Below are 21,717 nucleotides of genomic sequence, written 5' to 3' on the forward strand. Positions count from 1 at the left end.
CGATCCCATGGACTGCAGCCTACCAGGCTCTTCCATCCATGGGATTTTCCAGGCAAGAGTACTGGAGTGGGGTGCCATTGCCTGCTCCGAAGCGACTTAGCAGCAGGCATTTCTAACATTCATTCGGCCACATTCTTCAGTTATGTTGATAGCTGGTTTAACTTGATGTGACTTAGCAAGAGATTGAGAACCTTCAATTTATGGGCAGCTCTCCACACAGACATGAATGTTTCCTCAAGGAGACTCAACCATACTCTTAAAGCTGTAGTTTGGCATAATTAATATTACAAATTTTAAGGTATAGGTTATGTTCTGAGTCCCAGGGCTTGGGCCTGGGGTCCTAGGGCTAATCCCAAAGCAGTGCGGAGAAGGAGGTATTCTACAATGGTAGAAATATGCCAACGCCCACGGGACGCGATGCTCCTGCCAACACAAAAGCAGCCACCGCACGACAGCCCCCTTGCACTGAGTTCAGAAAGGCCAGTAGCCCGAAGAGTCCCCAGCAGCTCTTCTCGCCCCACCCCCACTTCCGCTTCCGGGGAGGCGCCGCCTGCCCCTCCGGCCGTGGGGGCCGCAGTGAAAGAGAAGCCGGAAGTGGCTCCGGTACTTCCGGTACGGGAAACTCCTTGCTGCCGCTCCGACCGGGCTTGACAGGCGGGGTCTCTGCAAGTAGGTCTCTCTCCTTTTGCCTCCCTCCAGTCTGACCTTCAAGCTCGTTTACCGCCGCCGTCCCGCCACTCTGGTCTCGGAAGCCGCCCCTTCCCCATGTGCCGGGGCAGGAGTCCTGAAAGCCAAGACCAGCTCGCCGGCATCCCATCATGTCCGAACTGACTAAAGAGCTGATGGAGCTGGTGTGGGGCACCAACAGCAGCCCTGGTCTCTCTGACACCATCTTCTGCCGCTGGACGCAAGGTACCCCGGCTGGACTCAGGCTTCCAGCCCCCGCTTCCTTTTGCCCCGAGAGAGTCGAGCCGTGACGTCTCTCGCGCCAGTCCCCTCCCGTGCCCTGCACTCTGTCCCAATTCCCCTGCTCTGCACTGACACTGGACTTTCTAGAAACGCCCTACCCTTCCAGGGGGTAGAGGTTGAGTAGGAGAATGGTTCCAGCTGGCAGCTAAAGACCCGAAGTGCCCCTGCCGCTCCCTGGGCTGCCTCTTGGGCTGGAAAGGAGAAGGGGGCGGCAGTCGGGCTGCAGGGTGTGACACTGAAGGTGTGCCCTGTGCCTTGGTATCCATTTCTCAAGACTTGCTCTGGCCTCCTGGGTCTTCACCCCCGAACGAGGCTTCATCTTGGTGTTTGGTCTAATTTTGGAGAGAAGGGAAGTCCACGTGAAACTCACTGTGGCTAATTCCACGAAACGATTGTGCAGTTTGTATTTTAATTAGGCGATTAGGCGTGGTACTCGGTGAAAAATAAAACGCTGCTGCAAAGTGTTTTCTACACCCCAATATGCCTGATTTTGAGGTGATTTAGTATCTGTTCCGTGACTCATAGAACTTGCTGCGCCGATCTGATTATTCAGACAGGATTTTGAATTATATAAGAAGTTTTGTTAATACGAATAATTGTGAAATAGAAGACACACACACACACACACACAGATTTAATTCCAGAGCTGTCCCAGGCTCTGCGTTGGGCAGTTCATGCTAGTAATCATCCCTGTCTCGTGCCTTTTAATATTAAAACGAAACGGACACATTGGTTAAGGTGATAAAGACTGGTGAGGTTAAGTGAAGTTAACAGCATAGTCTTTGAAGTCAGAAGGGTAGGTAATGTATTTATGTAAAACATCACAAGCCAATGGAATAGTAGCTATTTAGTACTCTTATTAAAATATTTTGTTATGAAAACATTTATTTAGAAAATACTGATTCTCAAAGGATTTGGGGTAAATTTAGCATAGTAGATCTATGTCTTTACTTCATAATGTTTACTTAGAAACAAACATTTAGGGTTTAAATAATCTCTTCTTCCCTCAGATACTTCTAAGGCCTGGTAAAAACAGAATCATAATGTGTAACAGCTAGTTAGGTTATTTAGTTCATTACTCTTTGTTTGAAAATGAGAAAACGGAGTCCTGAAGGCTAAATGACCAGGCCAAAGTTGCATGAATTGGTAAGAACTGGGAGTGAATTACAAGTCACAGCTCTGTCTTGTTTTCCTTCCTATTTTTAACCAGACATGTAATTAGTTTTGCTCTTTCTACACACCTAATTTTGTCACTTAGCTAATTTTTTTCAGAAATCATGGGCATTTACATTTGCAAGTTCTGTTTTAAAACTTATTTTCCTATTTGTTTTATTTATTCTAGTAACGAATAGCCCTAAAGTACACAAGATTGTAAGATTGGGAAAGGTTTTACTTTTTGTTAATTAAGCAGTAATATAGCACAGAATAGGGTGATATTTGGCCTCATTTATTTTAGTACTGTGTTGCAGATACAAGGAGAATTCAGAGAGGCAGTTCTAATAATGGTTAGGAGCAGGAGCAGTCTTTGGAATAGAAATTCTTTGGTTCTAGGTTCAAGTTTTTTAACTTAAGCCTCGGTTTCCTTCTCTGTGGAGAACAGATAATACTAGGGCCGATCTTACAGGTTTGTTGTGAGGATTAAAGGCAAGTGTTTAACACAATATCTGATATAAACACTCAGAAAATGATAGCTTAATTTAGAAAGTGCTTAATTGTAGAATAGATCAAGCCAAAGATCACTCTCTAGCCATGCCCTGACAGTTGCAAGAAATTATTAATTAGATCACGTTGTAATGACACATTAGAATGCTCTACCATCTTGTAGTCAGAGGGAAGTTCCTTAACAAGATGTGTTCAATCAATATCATTTGAAAATAAAAGGTTATTTACTTTTTGTTCTTTACAGAGGGCAGCTATATTGTGGCTGATTCTTCAAGGTCTTAAATTGATCATGGTTTTAAGGCAACCGAATATGTATTTTTAAGTTATCACTTCTGAATCAGAGAGATGTTGTTAGTGGTTTTGCTCTGTTGACTTTGTATTCATTTATTCTTTCTCAGAGGAGACAGAAATTGCTGAAGGTTGCTGTGGCAATGATTTGGGAATGACACAAGACACTGCTTTGCTGTACTTGACTTACTGCATTCGTAATGTGACATCAGCTTTGGCTTTATTTCATCATCTGTAGCTGTGCTTTGAATTGACAACTGTTACCTCATTATCTTTTGGAAGCAAGTTATAGATGTAAGGTCTTTGGTGTAAATATTTATAGAACTATGTCCAGGAATATTCCATTTATGAAACTATACTGATTGGTCCTGTTAAATTCCTTTGATATGTTAAACAGCTTTAGGAGTTTCCCCCTCCCCTCTTTAATTGATTTGGCAGCTTTAGATAATATGTTAAAGCATGTAAGTGCAGGAGTAGCACATAGGTGTGTGTGTGTGTGTGTGTGTGTTCTTTTAAAATTCATTTGGCAGTTTAAGATAATTCTCTTTTGCAAATACTTTTTTTTAAAAGAGAGAAAAGTAGGGTTTTGGTGTGAGTTTTTTTGGGTTTTTTTGCAGTTTTTATTTTAAAGCCAATAAGTCATATAATTTAAAGATTTGAAGTTGTTTTGTTGTTTAACTTGGACATTTACTCCCTACTCCTGCTTGCTTCCCTCCTGCTCAATTGTTGCTAATGCTTTTTAAAGGAAAAAAAAATTTTTTCTACTTCATTATTTGTAAATATCATTTATTCTTCCTTCCTTTCTCACAAACTGAAGTGTTCCAGGCTTACTTGATAGGGCACAAGGGAAGACAAATAACAAATATGGCATAGTATATATACTAGAGGGTAAAGAAATAGGAATTATAGGGTGAAGTTGCCTGGAAAGGCCTCATTTTAAGATGAGATTTGAACAGACTCTTGAAGTAACTGCATTAGTCACGCAGGTATCTGAGGAGTATTCCAGGCAGCAAGGATAGCCATCATAAAAGACTTAATGCAGAATACATCTGGTTAAGGAACAGGAAGGAGGTGAGTTTGGCTGGAGACAGAATGAGGGAAGAGGGGACCAATAAAGATGATATTAGAAACAGTATGGCCCAGATCACTAAGATTTTATAGGCCATTGTAAGGACTTTGGTTTTTATTCTAAATGAGATGACGGGTCATTGGGAGGTTTGGAACAAAGGAGAGACACGACATGACAATTTTTAAAGGACTGACCTGACTACTAAATTGAGGACGGACTGTAGTCCTAGAGTGAGACAAGACCAAATGAGAGAGAATTGCAGTAATCCAGGGGGTAAAAGACGGTGACTTAGCCCGGGAGAGTGGTAGTGGAGGTGGTTGGAAGTGGTCAGGTTGACCTCAACCCAGCAGAACCAGAATAAGAGTCCTCATGATCTGACAAAAGTAAATATTAATCTTATTACAAAGGAAAACATTTTGGCTGGTTGAGACTTTGTTTTCTTTTCAGTATTGATTGTCTAGCCAGTGTTTGGCAAATATTTTCTTTAAAGGGCCAGTGACTTTATTGTCTGGCATTGCAGCAGAAGCAGCCCTTGATAAGATGGGTGTGGCTGTGTTCCAAATCTGCATTTGAAAAACAAGCCAACCCTGTTGTACATTATAAACTCTAAGAACCCATCTTTTCCTTTTTTCTACCCAGTTCCTTCGAGCTTTAAATTACTTCATTGTTTCACCTAAAGATTAGCCAGAAGAGAAACCCAGTTTTGCTGTTTATTGCAGTTTAGTGTGTTTTAGGGTAGAGGTGGAGTGTTTGGAGCTGCGGTTGTTTGAAATTAGTTTTGCACTTTCTGTGTAGGACAGTGTTTACTATATGATTAAAAAAAATGATTCTAAACAACTTTTGAAAAATTGAGGGGTCAGTAAAAATGTAAGTTTAAAAATGTAATCAGGAGTTAAAACCATTTGGGTTAAAATCCAAAAGTGTGATGTGAAGGTAAGTCAGTACTATGGATCATATAATTTCAAAGATCTTTGTTGTTGTTGGAAACCTTTTATTTCCAACATAGATTTTACTTTCTCAAACCTACCTACATCGCATTTGACCTAAAAAAATCAATTTTTAAAATCTCCAATTTGTAACCTTATGTGATAAAGTCAATTTCTTGGTACTTTGAGTACATAATGTATTTTTAAGTTCAAAATATTTATGATAATACTTACATTTGTATTATGCTTCACAGTTTTTGAAAATCTTGCTTAATCTTTGCAACAACCCCAAGAGACGGCAAGAGATAAATGTAGTTATCCTCCTGTTTATAGATGAGGAGACTAAGGCTCAGTTCAGATTCCACTTAATATTATCTAACTTATAATGACAAATGAAGTCTTTCTGTGTAGTCTTTTGTTTACATGGAAGACTAGAAGAACTACATAGGCAATAGTTGTCAAACTGGTTTGAATAAGTAAGTCATATGAAAATAAAAGACTAGGAAATTGCAAAGAGGTTGATGGCTTGGGTTTAAATTAGTTATGAGCCGTAAAATTGAGAAAGACGTCTGTGTCTGTAGTGCTGTCCGGTGTGATACAAAATCATATGCTTAGGATCAGACGCTAAGGTAGACGGCTAATTTCAGATCTAATTAGTAAAACAGTCATTTTGTGATAAGTTAATTCCTCTTAAAACTAGGAAATAATACAAATATGAGAACACTTGACAAGAAAAATAACGATATCCTAAAAAATTCCAACTCAAGTGAAACATTATAAAAGGAGATGCCTACATAGCATAGTCCTGTTTTAGGACAGAAAAGTTCATTTCCATTTGTTTGACTTTATTACATTTTAAGCTGTAAGAGCCCTTGTTCATTATCAAATTAACACCCTCAAGCATATATGCTGCAATTAAACAGAATTTGGTATAAAGCAGATCTGCCTAGAATTCTCTCCCTGGGGTTTTATCTCTAAAGTACAAAAGCAACTCATCATAATGTACTTCAGTCTAAAAGCCCCACCCATGGACCTTGAAAACTGAAATACATTATTAGTGATTTTAAGAAAGGCAAGAATCCATTGCTGCTGCTGCTAAGTTGCTTCAGTTGTGTCCGACTCTGCGACCCCAGAGACAGCAGCCCACCAGGCTCCCCCGTCCTTGGGATTCTCCAGGCAAGAACACTGGAGTGGGTTGCCATTTCCTTCTCCAATGCATGAAAGTGAAAAGTGAAGTTGCTCAGTCGTGTCCTACTCCTAGGGACCCCATGGACTGCAGCCCACCAGGCTCTGTCCATGGGATTTTCCAGGCAAGAGTACTGGAGTGGGGTGCCATTGCCTTCTCCGAAGAATCCATTACTGATTCTTATTTATGACATACCCTGAAAGTTTGGAAGAGCTTAGTTGCGCCTCTGCACTTAGGCCCAAGACCAGTGACCCTTTTTTTCTTGCCATTAGGAAAAGAGGTGGATGAAGAGTAGAGGTCCCTTGGCTTCCCCTCTTGTTTCCAGGTTGGATCTCAGTTTCGCTTGTCTTGATGAGATCACCAGCACCCTTAGTTCTCACTTACTAAACTTGCCTTATTAAATTTGCCCCATCCATCATGCCTGTTTTTTAGCCTATGTTTAGCGTGTCCTCTATTCTGTTTCTCCCAACGTGTTGTGTGTTCCTGGAGCAAATTGTGGTCAGCATCAGTACAGGTGTACTAATTAAACCTTAGCTGAGCCCTCAGTATTTCTCTTAGTTCTTTATCCTGTTGACTCTTATGTGTTTTTTGGAATTAATATTCTCAGTTTTCTATGCCCCTCATTCTGTTGCTCTCAGTCAGTAACATCTCTTCACTTTCTCTTTGCCCATATTTCTAAGTTGAAAACTGGCTAAAGTTGTCTTTTTCTCAAGTTTATTTAAATTCAGGGCCCCATTACACTCTTAAAAATTATTGAAGACTTCACTATGAAAAAAAATTGAGACCTATGGCATTATTTTACATTAAAAAAATCTCTTCAGTGTCTAGCTCATTAGAAGATAGCTGGATTCTCTCACTTGCTTCTCCATTCAGTCTGTTACATTCAGTCTGTTGTTTTGGTTGAAGTGTATGCAGAAAATCCGTCTTCATACATATAAGCAATTGGTAATATGGGAGTATCATAATAGCATTTTCAAATAATTGTGGATATTCTTCTTTGATACTACACTGAAACTCAGCAAATGGTAGTTTCTTAGAGGTTAGTTGAAATATGAAATCCGAAGCCACATTAATGAACAGTTGTACTGTATTAAAATGCAATCCATTGGTTTGTCTTGTACTTTGAGTGGATCTTCTACCCGTGAATTAATTTGTAACCATTTGCATCGGTTGTTTGGAAATTATTGGTCTGCTGGTTTACGCAAATCTTCCAAATGTTAACACATATTATTAAACAATATCTAAAGTCATATTTATTATTATCTCACTGATCCTGTCAGAAAAATCTCTTTTGAGTATTGGGAAGTTTCAAGCTCACAGTGCTGGCCCTGAGTTTTCCAGAATTTTAGTTAATCACTTGAAAGCTTGAAATTTTATTGCTGGCAAAAGTGCTGTCAGTTTATTTTTTCCTTGAAGTATCAGGCTCACTTCATTTACTTCTGAGAAAAAGTCTAAATAATCATAGTTTGTTAGTAGCTCTTCAGAGTAAAAATAACATTCACAGACAAGCTGTTAGTTCAGCTCACAGTTCAAAAAATTATACATCTGCTTTTCTTTGAGACACCTGTACAGGGTACGTAGCAGAGGTGCTTCGTGGGTAGTTTCCGTTATGTCATACAGACTATTTTTTTTTAAGTACTTTGTATTCAAAGTCAAGATTTAATAAGATGAGCATTAGCAAGAGCTTTTTCTGTGTGTTGGAGAGCATATCAGGGTGTCTCGGTATAGCTTACCGGCATTGCCTTGATGTGTGCTGAGGCGCCAGTAACATAACCCGCTCTTTGTTTTGTACCATCACCGTGAATATCAAACCGAGAATCTGTATTATAGTAAAACTGATTTTCACCTCTAGCAGGTTCCCTAAAAGGTCACTAAAATTTCCAGGGCTCTGTAGACCATACTTTGAGAACCTCTTTATCCAGTCCAGCACTACTGTGTACCATCTCAGCTTTCTCAGAACTCAGCGTCCTTATCTCTTTTTCCATTTGGTCACTCTTTTCCTTCTCTTAAACTCATGCCCTTTGGTCTATAAAATAATAATTCTTTATCCAGCTACCCTTCAAGCTATCATCCTTTTCACCTTCACTTGTTTAACACAGTTTGCAGCTTCTCCTTCTGCTTGTGTTCTGAATCACACCTCAACTCTTTAAAATTTGACTGCTCTTCCTAACATTCTAAGTTTCCTTTTTTATATTCCCCGTGGTGACATGCTTAATCCAGGGTTTTCATTTATGTTTTTATTCCACTCAGCATTTGAAACAGGTGACTGCCTGCTTTTCCTTTCTGGGGCCTCACTGTGTTTTTTCTCTTACCTTTCAAGTCTTTGTCAGTCTTCTTTGCTGACTCAGCATCTGCTTATTTCTTTTTCTTTTTTTTTTTAATGTTAACCGCCTTCATTATCTTTGTTCTGTGTTGTCATTCACTTTAACTGCCATGTTTAGGGTGATTCAAGTTGCTATCTTTAATCTTCACCCCTGCCCTGAGCTCCAGACCCATATCCCTCCCCCCGCCACCCCGCCACATTTTAGAGACTGAATTTAGAAACAAACATTTCCATTATCAGGCTTCTCAGATGGCTCAGTGGAAAAGAATCCAGCTGCCAGTGCAAGAGACACAGGAGACATGGGTTTGATCCCTGAGTCGGGAAGATCCCCTGGAGAAGGAAATGGCAACCCACTCCAGTATTCTTGCCTGAAGAACCCCTTGGACAGAGGAGCCTGGCAAACTACAGTCCATGGGCTCACAAAGAGTTGGATGTGAATGAACTCACCCCCTTTATCTTTCCTCCCAAAACTTCAGCAAGTATTCGTTGAGTATTAACTGTATTAATAATAACACACTAGGAAAACAGTGGTCAGTAAGAGAGGCAAGATACTTGCAAGGCAAGACATAATAAACAAATGAACAATAACGTAATTACAGATGATGATAAGTCCTGGTTGGTCTGGGGAATGGTAGGAAGGATTTACTTAGCTAGACTTGTCAGGGAACATCTCTCCGAGGAGTTAATACCTCAGCTGAGTCTTTTAGGATGAGAAGGATTCAGCTATGAGAAGGGTAAAGACCATTTCATGCAGAGAGAACAGCCGACACCAGGGCCCCAGGTAAAGACCTTGAGATGTTCTGAGGACTAAGACCACTGTGTATGATGAAGGTAAGAGTGAACTGAGGGAAGGTGGGATTGAGAGATCATATAGGGTCTTTTTTAGGCAATGAAAAAGGAGTTTGAATTTTGTTTTAATTTCAGTAAGAAACCATTTGAGTGTTTTAAGCAGTCTGTAAGAAAAATTGATTTCCATTTCTAGACTATTTCTCTGGTAAATTTATGGTGAGTAGTTAAGGGGTGGGTTGGGAGTTGGGATGTGGGTGAAATGGGGTAGGGGGATCCTGACTGGAAATTCCTAACGGTGTTCTAGATGAAAGATGATGGTGGTTAGAACCTGAAGGTGAACCAGAAGCGGAGTGGAGATGGACAGATACAGATGTGTTTTGGGCCCTTGAACCAAGAGGATCTTATAAGGTGAAGCCTTAAAGATAAGTGGGAGTTTTTTGGAGAAAGTGTTTCAAGTGGAGGGAACATGTTCAAAGCATGAGAAACCAGAGAGAGAATGGATATTTGAGGGTCTGAAAGAAAGTCTGCACACCTGGAGGCTAAAGAAGAAAGTATCAAAGGATAAGATAGGAGATATAGGCAGAAGCCAGACCATACAAGACCATGTTAAAGAATTTAGATTTTGTCAGTGACTGGAGTTCCAGTCAGGGCTCTATTTGGAGATTACCTGATTATAACCCATAGTGGAAACCTTGGGAGTAGATGAGTTACACAGGGAGAACATGTAGAATGAAGAGAACAAAGACTCTAAAGACAAGACCTGAAGAACTTCAGCATTTAGTTGCTGATCGACATTGATACAGAGTAGAAACAAAAAAGGAAAATTTGGAACAAGAGGGACCACTAAAGCCAAGGGCCAGAAGGTTTCACAAGTCAATGGTGAGCATTTCAGATGATTCTCTTGAGAGGTCATTGGTGAATTTGGTGACAGTGAGTTTGATGCAATCACAGGTTGAAAACCAAATTATTGTGGGTTGAGTTAATTGGGAGATAAGGAAATTAAGACAGTGCATACAGACAATTAGGTATGCTTTGAGCGAGTGGTGTTTGGAATCTTGGATGGAAATTTTTTTTTAATGGTCAAATGATTTTTTAAATTAAGACTTTTCCTTTTAGAACAGTGTTATTTAGGTTCACAGCAAAATTGCGGGCAAGATACAGAGATTTTCCCACATACCTCGTGCTCCCATGACGTGCACAGCCTCCTCCAATGTCAATATCTCCCACCAGAGTGTTTGTTACAATTTTGAACCTACATTGACTCATTATTATCACCCAAGGTCCACAGTTTTTATTTGTGGTTCTATACATCCTATAGGTGGTGACAAAAATATAATGGAATGTATCCATCATTATAATATCACAGAGTATTTTCACTGCCGTAAAAATCCTCTGTGCTCTATCTGTTCACCCCATCCCCCACTCCCCTCCCCTTGGCAGCCTCTGATCTTTTTACTGTCTGCATAGTTTTGCCTTTTCCAGAATGTCATATAGTTGGAATCATATGGTATATAACTGTTTCCTCCTTGTTTTTTCACAGCTTGCAAGCCATTATTTTTTATAAACACCGAATAATATTTCATTTTCTGTATGTACTATTTATCCATTCCCCCACTGAAGGATATCTTGGCTGCTTCCAAGTTGTGGCAATTAGGAAAGGTGCAGTAAACAGTGTGTGTAGGTTTTTTTTGCGGGGGGTGGGGGTGCTAAATTTTCAACTCCTTTGGGTAAACAAGGACCTTCTGGTAGAATCTTAAGGAGAATTTTCATTTTTAAATAGGAGGTACATGTTTAAATCCTATTTGAAAGGGATTGAAAGGTAAAGAGAGAGGAGGTGGACTGGATTGGTGTCCTCCATACTATTTGTTAACTCACTTGCTACCTAGTGTCTCAAAGTAGAAACAGAGTTAGGTCTAATTTCTTACGTACCCAGCCTTTGCTGCACTTGCATATGTTCATCAAATCTTAATTTTTACCTTAGAAATACTGTTTGTATATAGTGTTTTCTCTCAACATTAGTGTTGTTTTTATTAGTCTGGCACTGTCTCCATAGGTCTGTTGAAATGGTCTCCTCCCCATTCTGGTCCTTTAAAGAAAGAAGCAAAATACCAGTATGGTTGTGTTACTGCTTTAATTAGTACATGTCATGATGTGGCCCTTCCCAGTATGAATGTCCTGTCATCTCTCCTTTCTCACCATCCTGCCCCATACAGCCCTTCAGCTGCATGACATTTCCCTCTGATCCATGAACTTGTCCTGTTCTTACCACACCTTTTTCCTTTACTAAAGATGTTTTCTTTACCTGAAAGTCATTCTCCCACCCTTGCCTTTCTGGTAAAGTTCCATTCAAGGTCAGCCTTCAAGTCACCTGTTATGACTTGATTTAGGCAAAGTCATTCCTTTCAGTTTCCTCAACACTGTCTTCATACTTCTGTTGAAACATTCATTTATTCATTTATTTCAGTGATTTGTTTGTATGTCTGTCTTCATCTGGACTGTTGGTTTCTCCAGATGAGGGACTTTGTCATGCATGTCATTTATACCCTGGATGTTTGGTGTCGTGTCTGAGGGTCATGAAATATTTATTGGATAAATGACTGAATTATAACCATTAGGTATGTTGAAATTGGAAATGTTTGTTCTAAAGCTAAGTACCCGGAGGCCTAGGGAGGTGAAATGATTTCCTGAAGGTTGTACAGATAGTAACTCACCTCTCCTGACTTTGGCCGCAATATCTCCACAGTGTGCCGTGTTCTCTGTGGGAGCTTGTCCTGGCTGCTCTCAATCAGTGCGACTTGGTAATACTTGAATTAAGATGGAGCCAGTATGAGCACGTTTGGTGTGTATGTGCTGGGCTTAGCTGCTCAGTCATGTCCAACTCTTTGCAACCCCTTGGACTGTAGCCTGCCAGGCTCCTCTGTCCATGGGATTCTCCAGGCAAGAATACTGGAGTGGGTTGCCATGCCCTCCTCCAGGGGATCTTCCCAACCCAGAGATCAAACCAGGGTCTCCCACTTTGCGGGCAGATTCTGTACCATCTGAGCCATCAGGGAAGCCAGTGTGTATAATGCTCTTTAATTTTTAGCTTATAGAATGTGACTCAAAGATGAAACTAAAAAAGATAACTCTGTAGAGGGTCCTAAAATTTCTGTTTAAATTCAGTAAACTGTCTAGTCTTTCTTCCAGTATATTAAATTACTTTTAAAAAATCAGATTGTGTCCTTTTACTGATGTCTACACTGTATCTCTTTAGTCCACTTAATAGGGGGCCCTGAGTGCAAAATTGTGTGTATGTGTGCGTGCACGTGCACTTGACAGGGAGCCTAGGTTCCATATCTTTTTTCAAAGTGTTCTTTTATCCTCCAGAAAGCTGAAAACTATAGCAATGGACTGACTTAAAGATAATTTGCTGTTGTGATAAGTGATTCTCTATCAAAGCAAAGTACATTAAAAATTCTTTCAGCTACTACTTGAATGACATGTTTAATCTTTGCTGCTTGCTTTCATTTTTAGGGTTTGTGTTTAGTGAATCAGAGGGATCTGCATTAGAACAGTTTGAAGGTGGCCCCTGTGCTGTTATTGCACCTGTTCAGGTAACATAGACTACTTTACCAACTCCTTAGAGGGACGTGTTCAAACGTTCCCTCCTTGACTTTGTGTTTTCTAATACCTGTTCTCCGTGTAATCATGAAGCATGATCAGTTACCTCTTAATTTGTGTTCATGTAAATTGCTTTAAATGTCTGAAATAAAAATGAATTCAGAATGTGAGTAGCTTATACAGCAGTAGCCATTTGGCTGACTTTAACTCCAAATTTTCTATTATGTTTTCTTGAAAATAATGAGCATGACATCTTACACAGTGATCCTATTGAGTAATAATAATTTATGCCAAAGGTAGTTATACCGTAATCATGGTACCATTTGTATTTGTTCTGTCTCTTAAAATGACTCTTCAAAAAAGTTGAAGATGAGTTAATATTTTCATGGCCTAAAACTTAATCAGATTTTAAAGTAAGTTGACAATATATACTGTTTTAGGCTGTAGCTTTTTGGTCTTTAAAATAAAATCAGTAACAGCAGATTTCAAACAATTCCCAAAATTTAAAAAAAAAAAAGATTTTTTTTCTTTGCACACGAGAAAGGGTGAATTTCAGTGTGTGTATTTGATTTTGAATTTTTATGTGTTGTATTGTTTGAAATTCAAAGGCTGATTTGCCATGAACTATTAAATTATTAAAACGGAGAATTGAATTTTCAGTTTGCTGTGATATTTACGATATCTAGACAGCAGTATAACTTCAGAACTGTTAAAAAGAAACTTGAATTTATTGCTTGTTTTAATCAGCACATTTTGAAAATACATTTTTAATGTGGTATTTATTATTCATTGGGCATAAAAAATGCTTTCCTGACTGTTAGTTGCAAAATAAACTTGTCTCTCAAACTCCATGCACTTACATTGTTAAATTTAAAGTGCATTTTCTGAAGAAGAAATGTTTTCCTTTATGGTTGATTCTAAAATATATTCTTTGTAGGTCATTGTTTCCTCTTTAAAAAGTAAATTTGATACATTTTTTTCATTAGTAGATTTTTTTTTAATTAAGAAAAATTTGAATGAGCTTTGCCTAGGGATTTTGGAGTATAAATAAATTTAACTATAAATTAGTTATTAGGGCTGTTGAACAACTGAGGTAGGTTTTGGTTTGCTAGTAGGAATCTTCTCTGAATCTGAGGATTCTGTGTCTTGTTCGTATACAAGATAGATTTTATTGCCACTGACCCTCTTGGGCCGTGATAGTACCTCAGTGAAGTGAAAGTGAAGTCGCTGAGTCGTGTCCGACTCTGCCGCCTGTGGACTGTAGCCCACCAGGCTCCTCCGTCCATGGGATTCTCCAGGCAAGAATACTGGAGTGGGCTGCCATTTCCTTCTCCAGATAGTACCTTAGAGTCTTTATTACCAGTCTATGAATATACTTAAATGCAAGATAAACAGCAGGAATTTCATGTTTTATAAAATTCAGTATATTTCCAAAACGGTAATTATTTTTGCAAGTGGAGTTGTTATGTAACAGGAAATAATTGTAATATTCAAAATTAAGATATATCTTTGAGGTAGTAACTTAGCTTCAAAGTCACATAAATGTTTTTGGTTATAGAATTTTGTTTGTATTAATATTTCAATGTAAAAATGAAAACTAAATTACTGAGAGTAATGAAGGGAAGTGTGCGAGTTGGATGTTGAACTTTTTAAAACTGAACTCTAGAACATGGCACTTTTGCTAGAAGAATAGACATTATGGAACCAAGTAGAAAATACAGTAGTAGACCATGTTACATACAATACAAGTTTACCTGGAATTAATCGCATATCATAATAAGAAGGAATGCAAATCAATGATGAAATACAATGTAGTTTAGTAAATGCTACTGATATGACAGGTTGATAATTTGAGGGGGAAGACTGAATCTGGGTTGTCTCGTACCATGTACCAAGTTTATTCTTGATATAACACTTAACCATGGTAAGTTGAAAATAATGGGTTATCAACCCTCTAAGAGAATAAATGAGTTCCAGGCTCAGAAAAGTATCTGCAGGTAATGTTAGCAATAAATGTATATCTTTCTTAGACAAAGAACTCGTACACATTGGTTAGAAAGACCCTTAAACCTCAGGGGTGAGATGGGCAAGTATATGCAGTCATGGCAATCATGTGATGCTGCACAACCAAAAAATCCAGATGCCCAAGCTCACTAGGAATCCACCAAAGTACAAATAAAACTTTTAAATAGGTTCTTTTGCTTACTCTTCCTTATCTTTAGATATAAAATAATGGCCCAAAGGCTTACTCTTCCTAATCTTTATATATAAAATAATTGCCAGTGCATATAAGGGTCGGGTGATGCTGGCACACTCTGTAGCTACAGATAACTCTATGTAGTATAAATTTGTAGTATGACTGAGGGAAGGAATTTTACATTATAATTGAAACCATAATAAAATAATGCAGATTCTTTGATGAGAATAATTTTACTTCTGTGACTCTTTGCTGAAGAAATAATCCTTAAGATCGAAAGGTTGTATGCAAGAATTAGCTTTTTTAGAGCAAGTCCAAATATGTTTTTTATTTATAGTAGTTTTAAAAAATTGCAAATAACCTAATGCACAGTAACGTCATGTAAACATGGAATGATGTTGAAGTAAATTTTAATAGCTTGGTAGACAGAGATTGACTTATAAATTATGTGGAAAAACAGAAAAATGGAAAACAATCACATACCCATTAGGCTTCTCACTTAAAATTTCAAACAGGTATGAAAGAAAGACTGGAAGGAAGTATATCAAAATGTGAATGGTGGTTCTATTAGTGGTGAAATAAGGTTGTCCCACCTCACTTTTCCAGTTTTACAATATAGTTATGTTACTCAATTTTATGGTCTTTGTTATTTGGGGAAAAGTCAGAAGCACTTGGTTGTAGTATTTGTAGATTTTATTTCTGTGAGAATATCATAGAATGTTACTTATTTTTTTGTTAAAATGTTTAGAATTGATAGCTTATTTGGTGCCAGGTATTGTGCTAAGTGTATTACTGGATCATCTCATGTAATCCTCATTACAACCTTTTAAAGTTTGTGCTGTTATTTTTAATTAGTAAAATAATGGAACCAGAATTCAACTTTAGGTCTATCTAACTAAAAGTAGTTCTCTTATCTGTATACTACTGTTTTCAGACGTTGATGAGTAAGAATGAAATGGCAACCCACTCCAGTGTTCTTGCCTAGAGAATCCCAGGAATAGGGGAGCCTGGTGGGCTGCCGTCTATGGGGTCGCACAGAGTCAGACAGGACTGAAGTGACTTAGCAGCAGTAGCAACTAAAAGTAGTTTTCTTATCTGTATACTACTGTTTTCAGACACTTATGAGTAAGAATCACCATAGTAACTACTTTTTCTTGAATCTGCCTGCTGGAGATAAAGTAGGTAGAGCATCAGGATCTGCCTCTTAAATAAACAAGTCAGGTTAACTACACTTTGAGAAGGAAACAGTATTATACTCAGAACTGCTGTCTATCAAAACACCAATGTAACCTAGTTGGCACACTTAAGAAAAGGTTAAAAATGGGTTTGTTTTTTCTTTGGGATCTTAAAGCTTTTTGAGTTAAATCAGAAAGTTAGGAACTCCTTATCAGTGACCCACACAGTGGTATTCCTGTGTCACAAATGAGAACTAGTACAGAACCACTTTTGTATTTAGCTTTCTTTGCTCAAAGGAATCAAAGAGAAACGTGGGTTTTTTTTCCTGGTCCATAGGGCCTTCACTCTGTGAATGAAGCAGTAAATTTCTTTTTCAGTTATGTGGTTATTATTTGAGTCCGTTCTATTTGCCAAAAAATATGTACTACAAAAGAAGAATTGTATCGATCTAGAATCAAGTTTATAGTAGTATATTCTAAGTAAGTAATTATGTTCAGTTACTGGTGAATGTGAAGGGAAATTATTTGAAATTCTATAGCACTATTCAAAAGATCAGAAAGGAGGTAAATTAAGTGGGTTTTTTTCCCACTATAGAATAAAAGAATGATATAAGGTATGTTTATAATAAATTCTAATAATTATTGCTTTAATTGTATAAAGGCATTTCTTTTGAAGAAGCTCCTGTTTTCTTCTGAGAAGTCTTCTTGGAGGGATTGCCCAGGTATGATAGCTGTCTTTTATCAACTTTTACTCCATCTTTTATTTTATAAGTGATTGATGCAGCATTCATTGCCAGTAATTCAGTTGAAATTATCTGTTTTTAAAAAGTAAACTATCAGTTACTTTTTCGTGAGGTTGACTTTTTAAATATTCCCGAAAGTTTCATGAACAGTGACTCTAGATCTTAAAAATGTGTATTTTGTAATGTGGTTTTCCTAACTGAGGGGGTAAGACAGGTTTTTACAACTAAGGGAAAAATCTTTTGGTGCACTGTTAAATGGTAGCATACCATAAGGGAGGATCATTTATGTTTGTATTGTCTTATTTAGCTTTGAGCAAAAACTCAAGATTATCTTTGTATTGCTGAACCTTTTAGTATAACACTTTACACAATGCGAATACTACTGCAGGTAATTCTGAGTTAAATCGCAAATGAAGCTTTCATGGCTTCTGCAATATGATTAAATCAGAGAACTGTATGTGCTACCTGATAATAACAAACATTTGCATCCTTGACAGTTTACAAAGGTATTTTCTTTACTTAGACTGTCTTATGTGAACTCACAATGACTACTGAAAGAAGGTAGAATATATTATAATCGCAGTTTTGTGTATAAGGGCAGAACAGCTTTCATTCCAAACCATGCAGGTACCTTCTATTAGTGGTTTTAAATTTAAGAGATAAAGTGTCACTGTCATGTATTTTTAATTAATAACTGAAATGCAAAATAAATTTCAGTAGAGAAGAAAGAAACTATTCAAAAGAGACTGTTACTAGCATGAACATTTTATTAAATTTCTAAAATTTCTTGCATAGAAACATTCATATTGATAAGAAATTTTTGTAGCATTGTCATGTTGTAAATGCTGTGGTGGCTGCTGCTGCTGCTAAGTCGCTTCAGTCGTGTCTAACTCTGTGCAACCCCATAGACAGCAGCCCACCAGGCTCCCCCGTCCCTGGGATTCTCCAGGCAAGAACACTGGAGTGGGTTGCCATTTCCTTCTCCAATGCATGAAAGTGAAAAGTGAAAGTGAAGTCCCTCAGTCATGCCCGACTCTTAGCGACCCCATGGACTGCAGCCTACCAGGCTCCTCCGTCCATGGGATTTTCCAGGCAGGAGTACTGGAGTGGGGTGCCAAAGTGAATAGGACAGTTCCAGTCTTTAAAGAACTCTTAGTCTGTCTAGGGAGAGAGAAACCTCCCTCTAGCATAAAATTTTACATGGGGTATATAGCTATCTTATCCCCTTTGTTTGAAAGCTTCAGAAAGTGGTACTGCTTCTGGAGACGAACACTACTCGAAAAGGGGAGGGTGGCTAAGGTTCAGGACAAAGTTGAGCATTGTGCTATTTTTAATAAATGTCTGATGCTCACATCACCACAGTACAGTATCAGTGGTTTGTATACTATGCAGCATAACCGCAACGGGCCTCTGCTAGTGTAATGGATTGTGTCCTTATATGTGCTGATGGTATCTCATTATCCTTCCCCCTGTGGGACTGGGAGATCAAAGACATGAGACTAATTCAGAAATGGGGAGAAACAGAGGTCCCCACAGGCCCTTAGAAGACCTGGTTCTACAAGAAGGGAATCCTCATGCCTGAAAGGCTCTGTTTGCAGCCTAAGAAAGGGATAATCAGTATCAGCTTACTCCACATAGCATATTCTTTCCTCTGATGTTTAATTCTGCATTTTCCAGGATTCTTTTTCTCCTGAATGGAAATACTCAATAGCAGTGACATTTTAACCCTCAAGCACATTGTTTTTCTAAACTGTAATTGAAGATCAGTGGTTTATGGATTTCTGCCCCACTAAAAAATGCTCGATTTTCGTCACTAAATTAACACATTCTTAACATTGTTATTTGACAGGGTTTTTTTGTCCCCCACAGAGAAAACCATTGTAACTTATGCTTCGGTTATTTTTAGAGGAAGAGCGGAAGGAACTCCTTTGTCATACCTTGTGTGATATTTTAGAAAGTGCTGGTTGTGACAACTCAGGATCCTACTGCTTGGTTTCTTGGTTAAGAGGAAAGACAACTGAGGAAACCGCTAGCCTTTCTGGGAGCCCTGCACAGTCTAGTTGCCAAGTGGAACATTCTTGTAAGACACACTTTTATTTCCTGAAGTAATTTCTTGTCTGTGTGTTTGAATAGAACTATTGGAAATTTTAAAGAGAGAACAAGATTTAAACGTTGTATAAGATCTGTTTTTTAGCCTAAGCTTACTTAATCCTTGAGCTTTGTTAGTTTTCATTTCTCTTGATAATTTTAATTGCTGGAGGATATTACATTTGTTTATTTTTTCTTTGATTTTTGGGGAAAAACCATAGGAACTGCATCTCTTAAAGTAAACTTAGTAAAAGTTCTAGTTAACTTCTACTTGATGACAGTCTCTTTTCAGCTTCGGAACTCTCATTTAGAAAGCTGAAAGAACATATTTCTGTTTTCTTTGCTTCAAATACTTCAGTGCTTCAAATACTTCAGTGTTTTCCATGGTATTGGGAAAAACAGGGAAATTATTATGACTGTTTTTTACATTAGGAAATGTCTTAATTATCTTCAGCTGTTTCCTAAAGCAAAAATGGGGACACTTTTCTTCCCTGTGTTGTTTCTTTTCCTCCTGAACGTTTTGGACAAGGTTACTATAGATGAATTATTTTGAGATAGTTTTTTTATTATGAGTTTTAATTTTGCATTCATTTAAGTTTTTCATACCTTGAAGATTTCTCTTAAAGAAAAATAACAGCTCTTCTCACTCACAAGAATTATATATTCTATATATTATATATTCTATAGAATTATATATTCTATGGTTTTTAAAAATTCTTACATAGTTGACCTACAAACTGCCAGAATGAACTAGTAAGATTGTACTACAGATAAAGAGTTGCTTTTCTGGTTTTCTTTTAGAAATTAACTTGCTTGTAGGTTGCTTTTGGTAATTGATAGTTGTAAGTGCCTTTACTAAATAAGTGACTTGTTCGACTTACAGTGCAATCCATTAACTTTCGTCTCTGTGGAAACTGTAGACACCCAATTTCTAAAAAGTAAATTTCAGTTGCTATGGTATATATCTTGCTCTCCCTATAGAATTGTCTATGAGGCAAGTTGTATCCTTGAGCCAACATGTCTCTATGATGTCAGCATCTTCTCTCTCTCACCTTTGCAGTTACAATGGCAAATTCTACTAATAGTACATTTGCAAGAAATAATTTTTCAAATTTAAACAGTTGAATGGCATTTCCTTTTAGGCCTTTCAAACATAGCATTTCAAAAAGAATTTAATATATTTTTAGAGTTAAAGAAAACAAGTGGAAAATACTCACAAGGTTGATAATCTAAAAATGTCATTAAGGCTGGTTTTAAAATATTTTCCAGATTTTACTGGATTGCGTAAAAGCATGTTTAATAGTTTAGGATATTAAAATCTTAATAGGAATAGATGAAGAGGTTAGAAGTTGTTTTAAAGAACACGTGGCTAAACGTACTCCATGTATTAATATTATAAGAAAATAGCTTTTTGCTAACATTTTTCATGAGTATCCTAGTAAACTATGTGCTCACTGGATGTGCTGTGCATTTCTGTGTGGATGGGTTAAATTGTTCTAGGTTAAATGGCCTTCTGATGTTAACTTTGGCACTTCAGTAACCTATGTGGGCATATTATATTGACTCTGCCTCCGAAAAACATTTTTTAGTAATTTTCCAATTTACTTTGTCTCATTTTTAAAATAGACATGAAATGAAACTATTATAAATTGATTTTTAATGTTATATAAATTTGAGAAGTTTTAGTAATTGAAAATTCACATTAGATGTTGACAATGAAATGAACTTATATTAAAATTTATTCCATATAACAATCTGTTTTACCTGTTTTTTCCTTTATTCCCAGCTATGTTCTTTTTCTTGTGTTTTATATTTTTCTACCATCCTGCCTGCTAAGCTTTTTATTTTGCTTGCCTCTTTACTCTAAATTACTATCTCTATGTCAACTTTCATATTGTACACTTAGTAAAATTATTTAGATAATCAGGTACCACAGAGAAATTAGTACAGTTTGGAAAAGATTAGGCAGAAGGTTTATTTTATCTTGAAAATTTACATGTGAAGTGTTTTTCCCCTTGTCAGTATTACGTTGTGTACAAACATTAATTTCATTGGCTTTTGTGGTGTGTAGTTTGGCTTTTGGTAATGCACACTTATTTGCAGTAGTGAATACTCAGGTTCAATTTCAGTTTGTTTCCCACACACAAATCAAAAGATTATTTAAATGAATCCATTTGGACTTTACAGATGTTAAGTAATTCAAAACATTTGAAAATTAAGTCTGGACTTTGAAAGGCTAAAATAATGTGACATTTTTTATTGTAAATCAAAATTTCAGTTTTGAATACATAGTGAAACAGTTTCTTCAGTTCTCTAGTGAGGATTAGTATTTGAAAGTACTAACGTTTATTTAATAAGGTATATATGAAATTGTTCCTTGTGATTAGAGTGAGCATTTTGATCTGTGTAGGATTTCTTGAAAGATTTCATCTTTGTGGAGCTGAGACTATCTGGGTTCAGATCTCAGTTCTGCTGTTTATAGCTTTTTGCTCTTGGGAGGATTCTTCTTTGGGCCTCAGGTTCCTCTACTGTAAAATGGGATAGTAGGGTTGTTTGTGGATTAAATGAGATTAAGGCCCATAGAGCATTTAAAAAGGGGCCTGGAACTTAGAACTGTGCTAAGTAAGCATTACTTTTCATTTAAATGCTTTCTTTGATTTCCTTTGATTTCTTAAAATTTTATAATTTTATTAGTCAATATA

At 37.4% G+C, this 21,717-nt stretch overlaps 1 protein-coding gene across 3 annotated transcripts in view; it reads left to right on the forward strand.

Moving 5' to 3' along the window:
- The first annotated feature begins 585 nt into the window (after nucleotides 1–585).
- The window catches only part of MINDY3 (MINDY lysine 48 deubiquitinase 3), an 80,286-nt gene continuing 59,154 nt past the window's right edge, over nucleotides 586–21,717 (forward strand). The window contains exons 1-4 of one of the 3 annotated variants that reach the window (XM_027559857.1): nucleotides 586–669; nucleotides 12,726–12,805; nucleotides 16,846–16,906; nucleotides 18,834–19,007. Coding sequence is in view for 1 of the 3 variants with exons in the window: in XM_027559859.1 (XP_027415660.1) it covers nucleotides 819–912; nucleotides 12,726–12,805; nucleotides 16,846–16,906; nucleotides 18,834–19,007 (409 nt within the window). In the remaining 2 variants the exon portion in view is untranslated. Of the gene's footprint in view, nucleotides 913–12,725; nucleotides 12,806–16,845; nucleotides 16,907–18,833; nucleotides 19,008–21,717 lie in introns of all 3 variants that reach the window. The other 2 variants (XM_027559859.1, XM_027559860.1) reach the window with 2 other exon arrangements.

This window comes from Bos indicus x Bos taurus, chromosome 13 (genome assembly GCF_003369695.1).
Source record: "Bos indicus x Bos taurus breed Angus x Brahman F1 hybrid chromosome 13, Bos_hybrid_MaternalHap_v2.0, whole genome shotgun sequence".
In the NCBI taxonomy this organism is placed as follows: domain Eukaryota; kingdom Metazoa; phylum Chordata; class Mammalia; order Artiodactyla; family Bovidae; genus Bos; species Bos indicus x Bos taurus.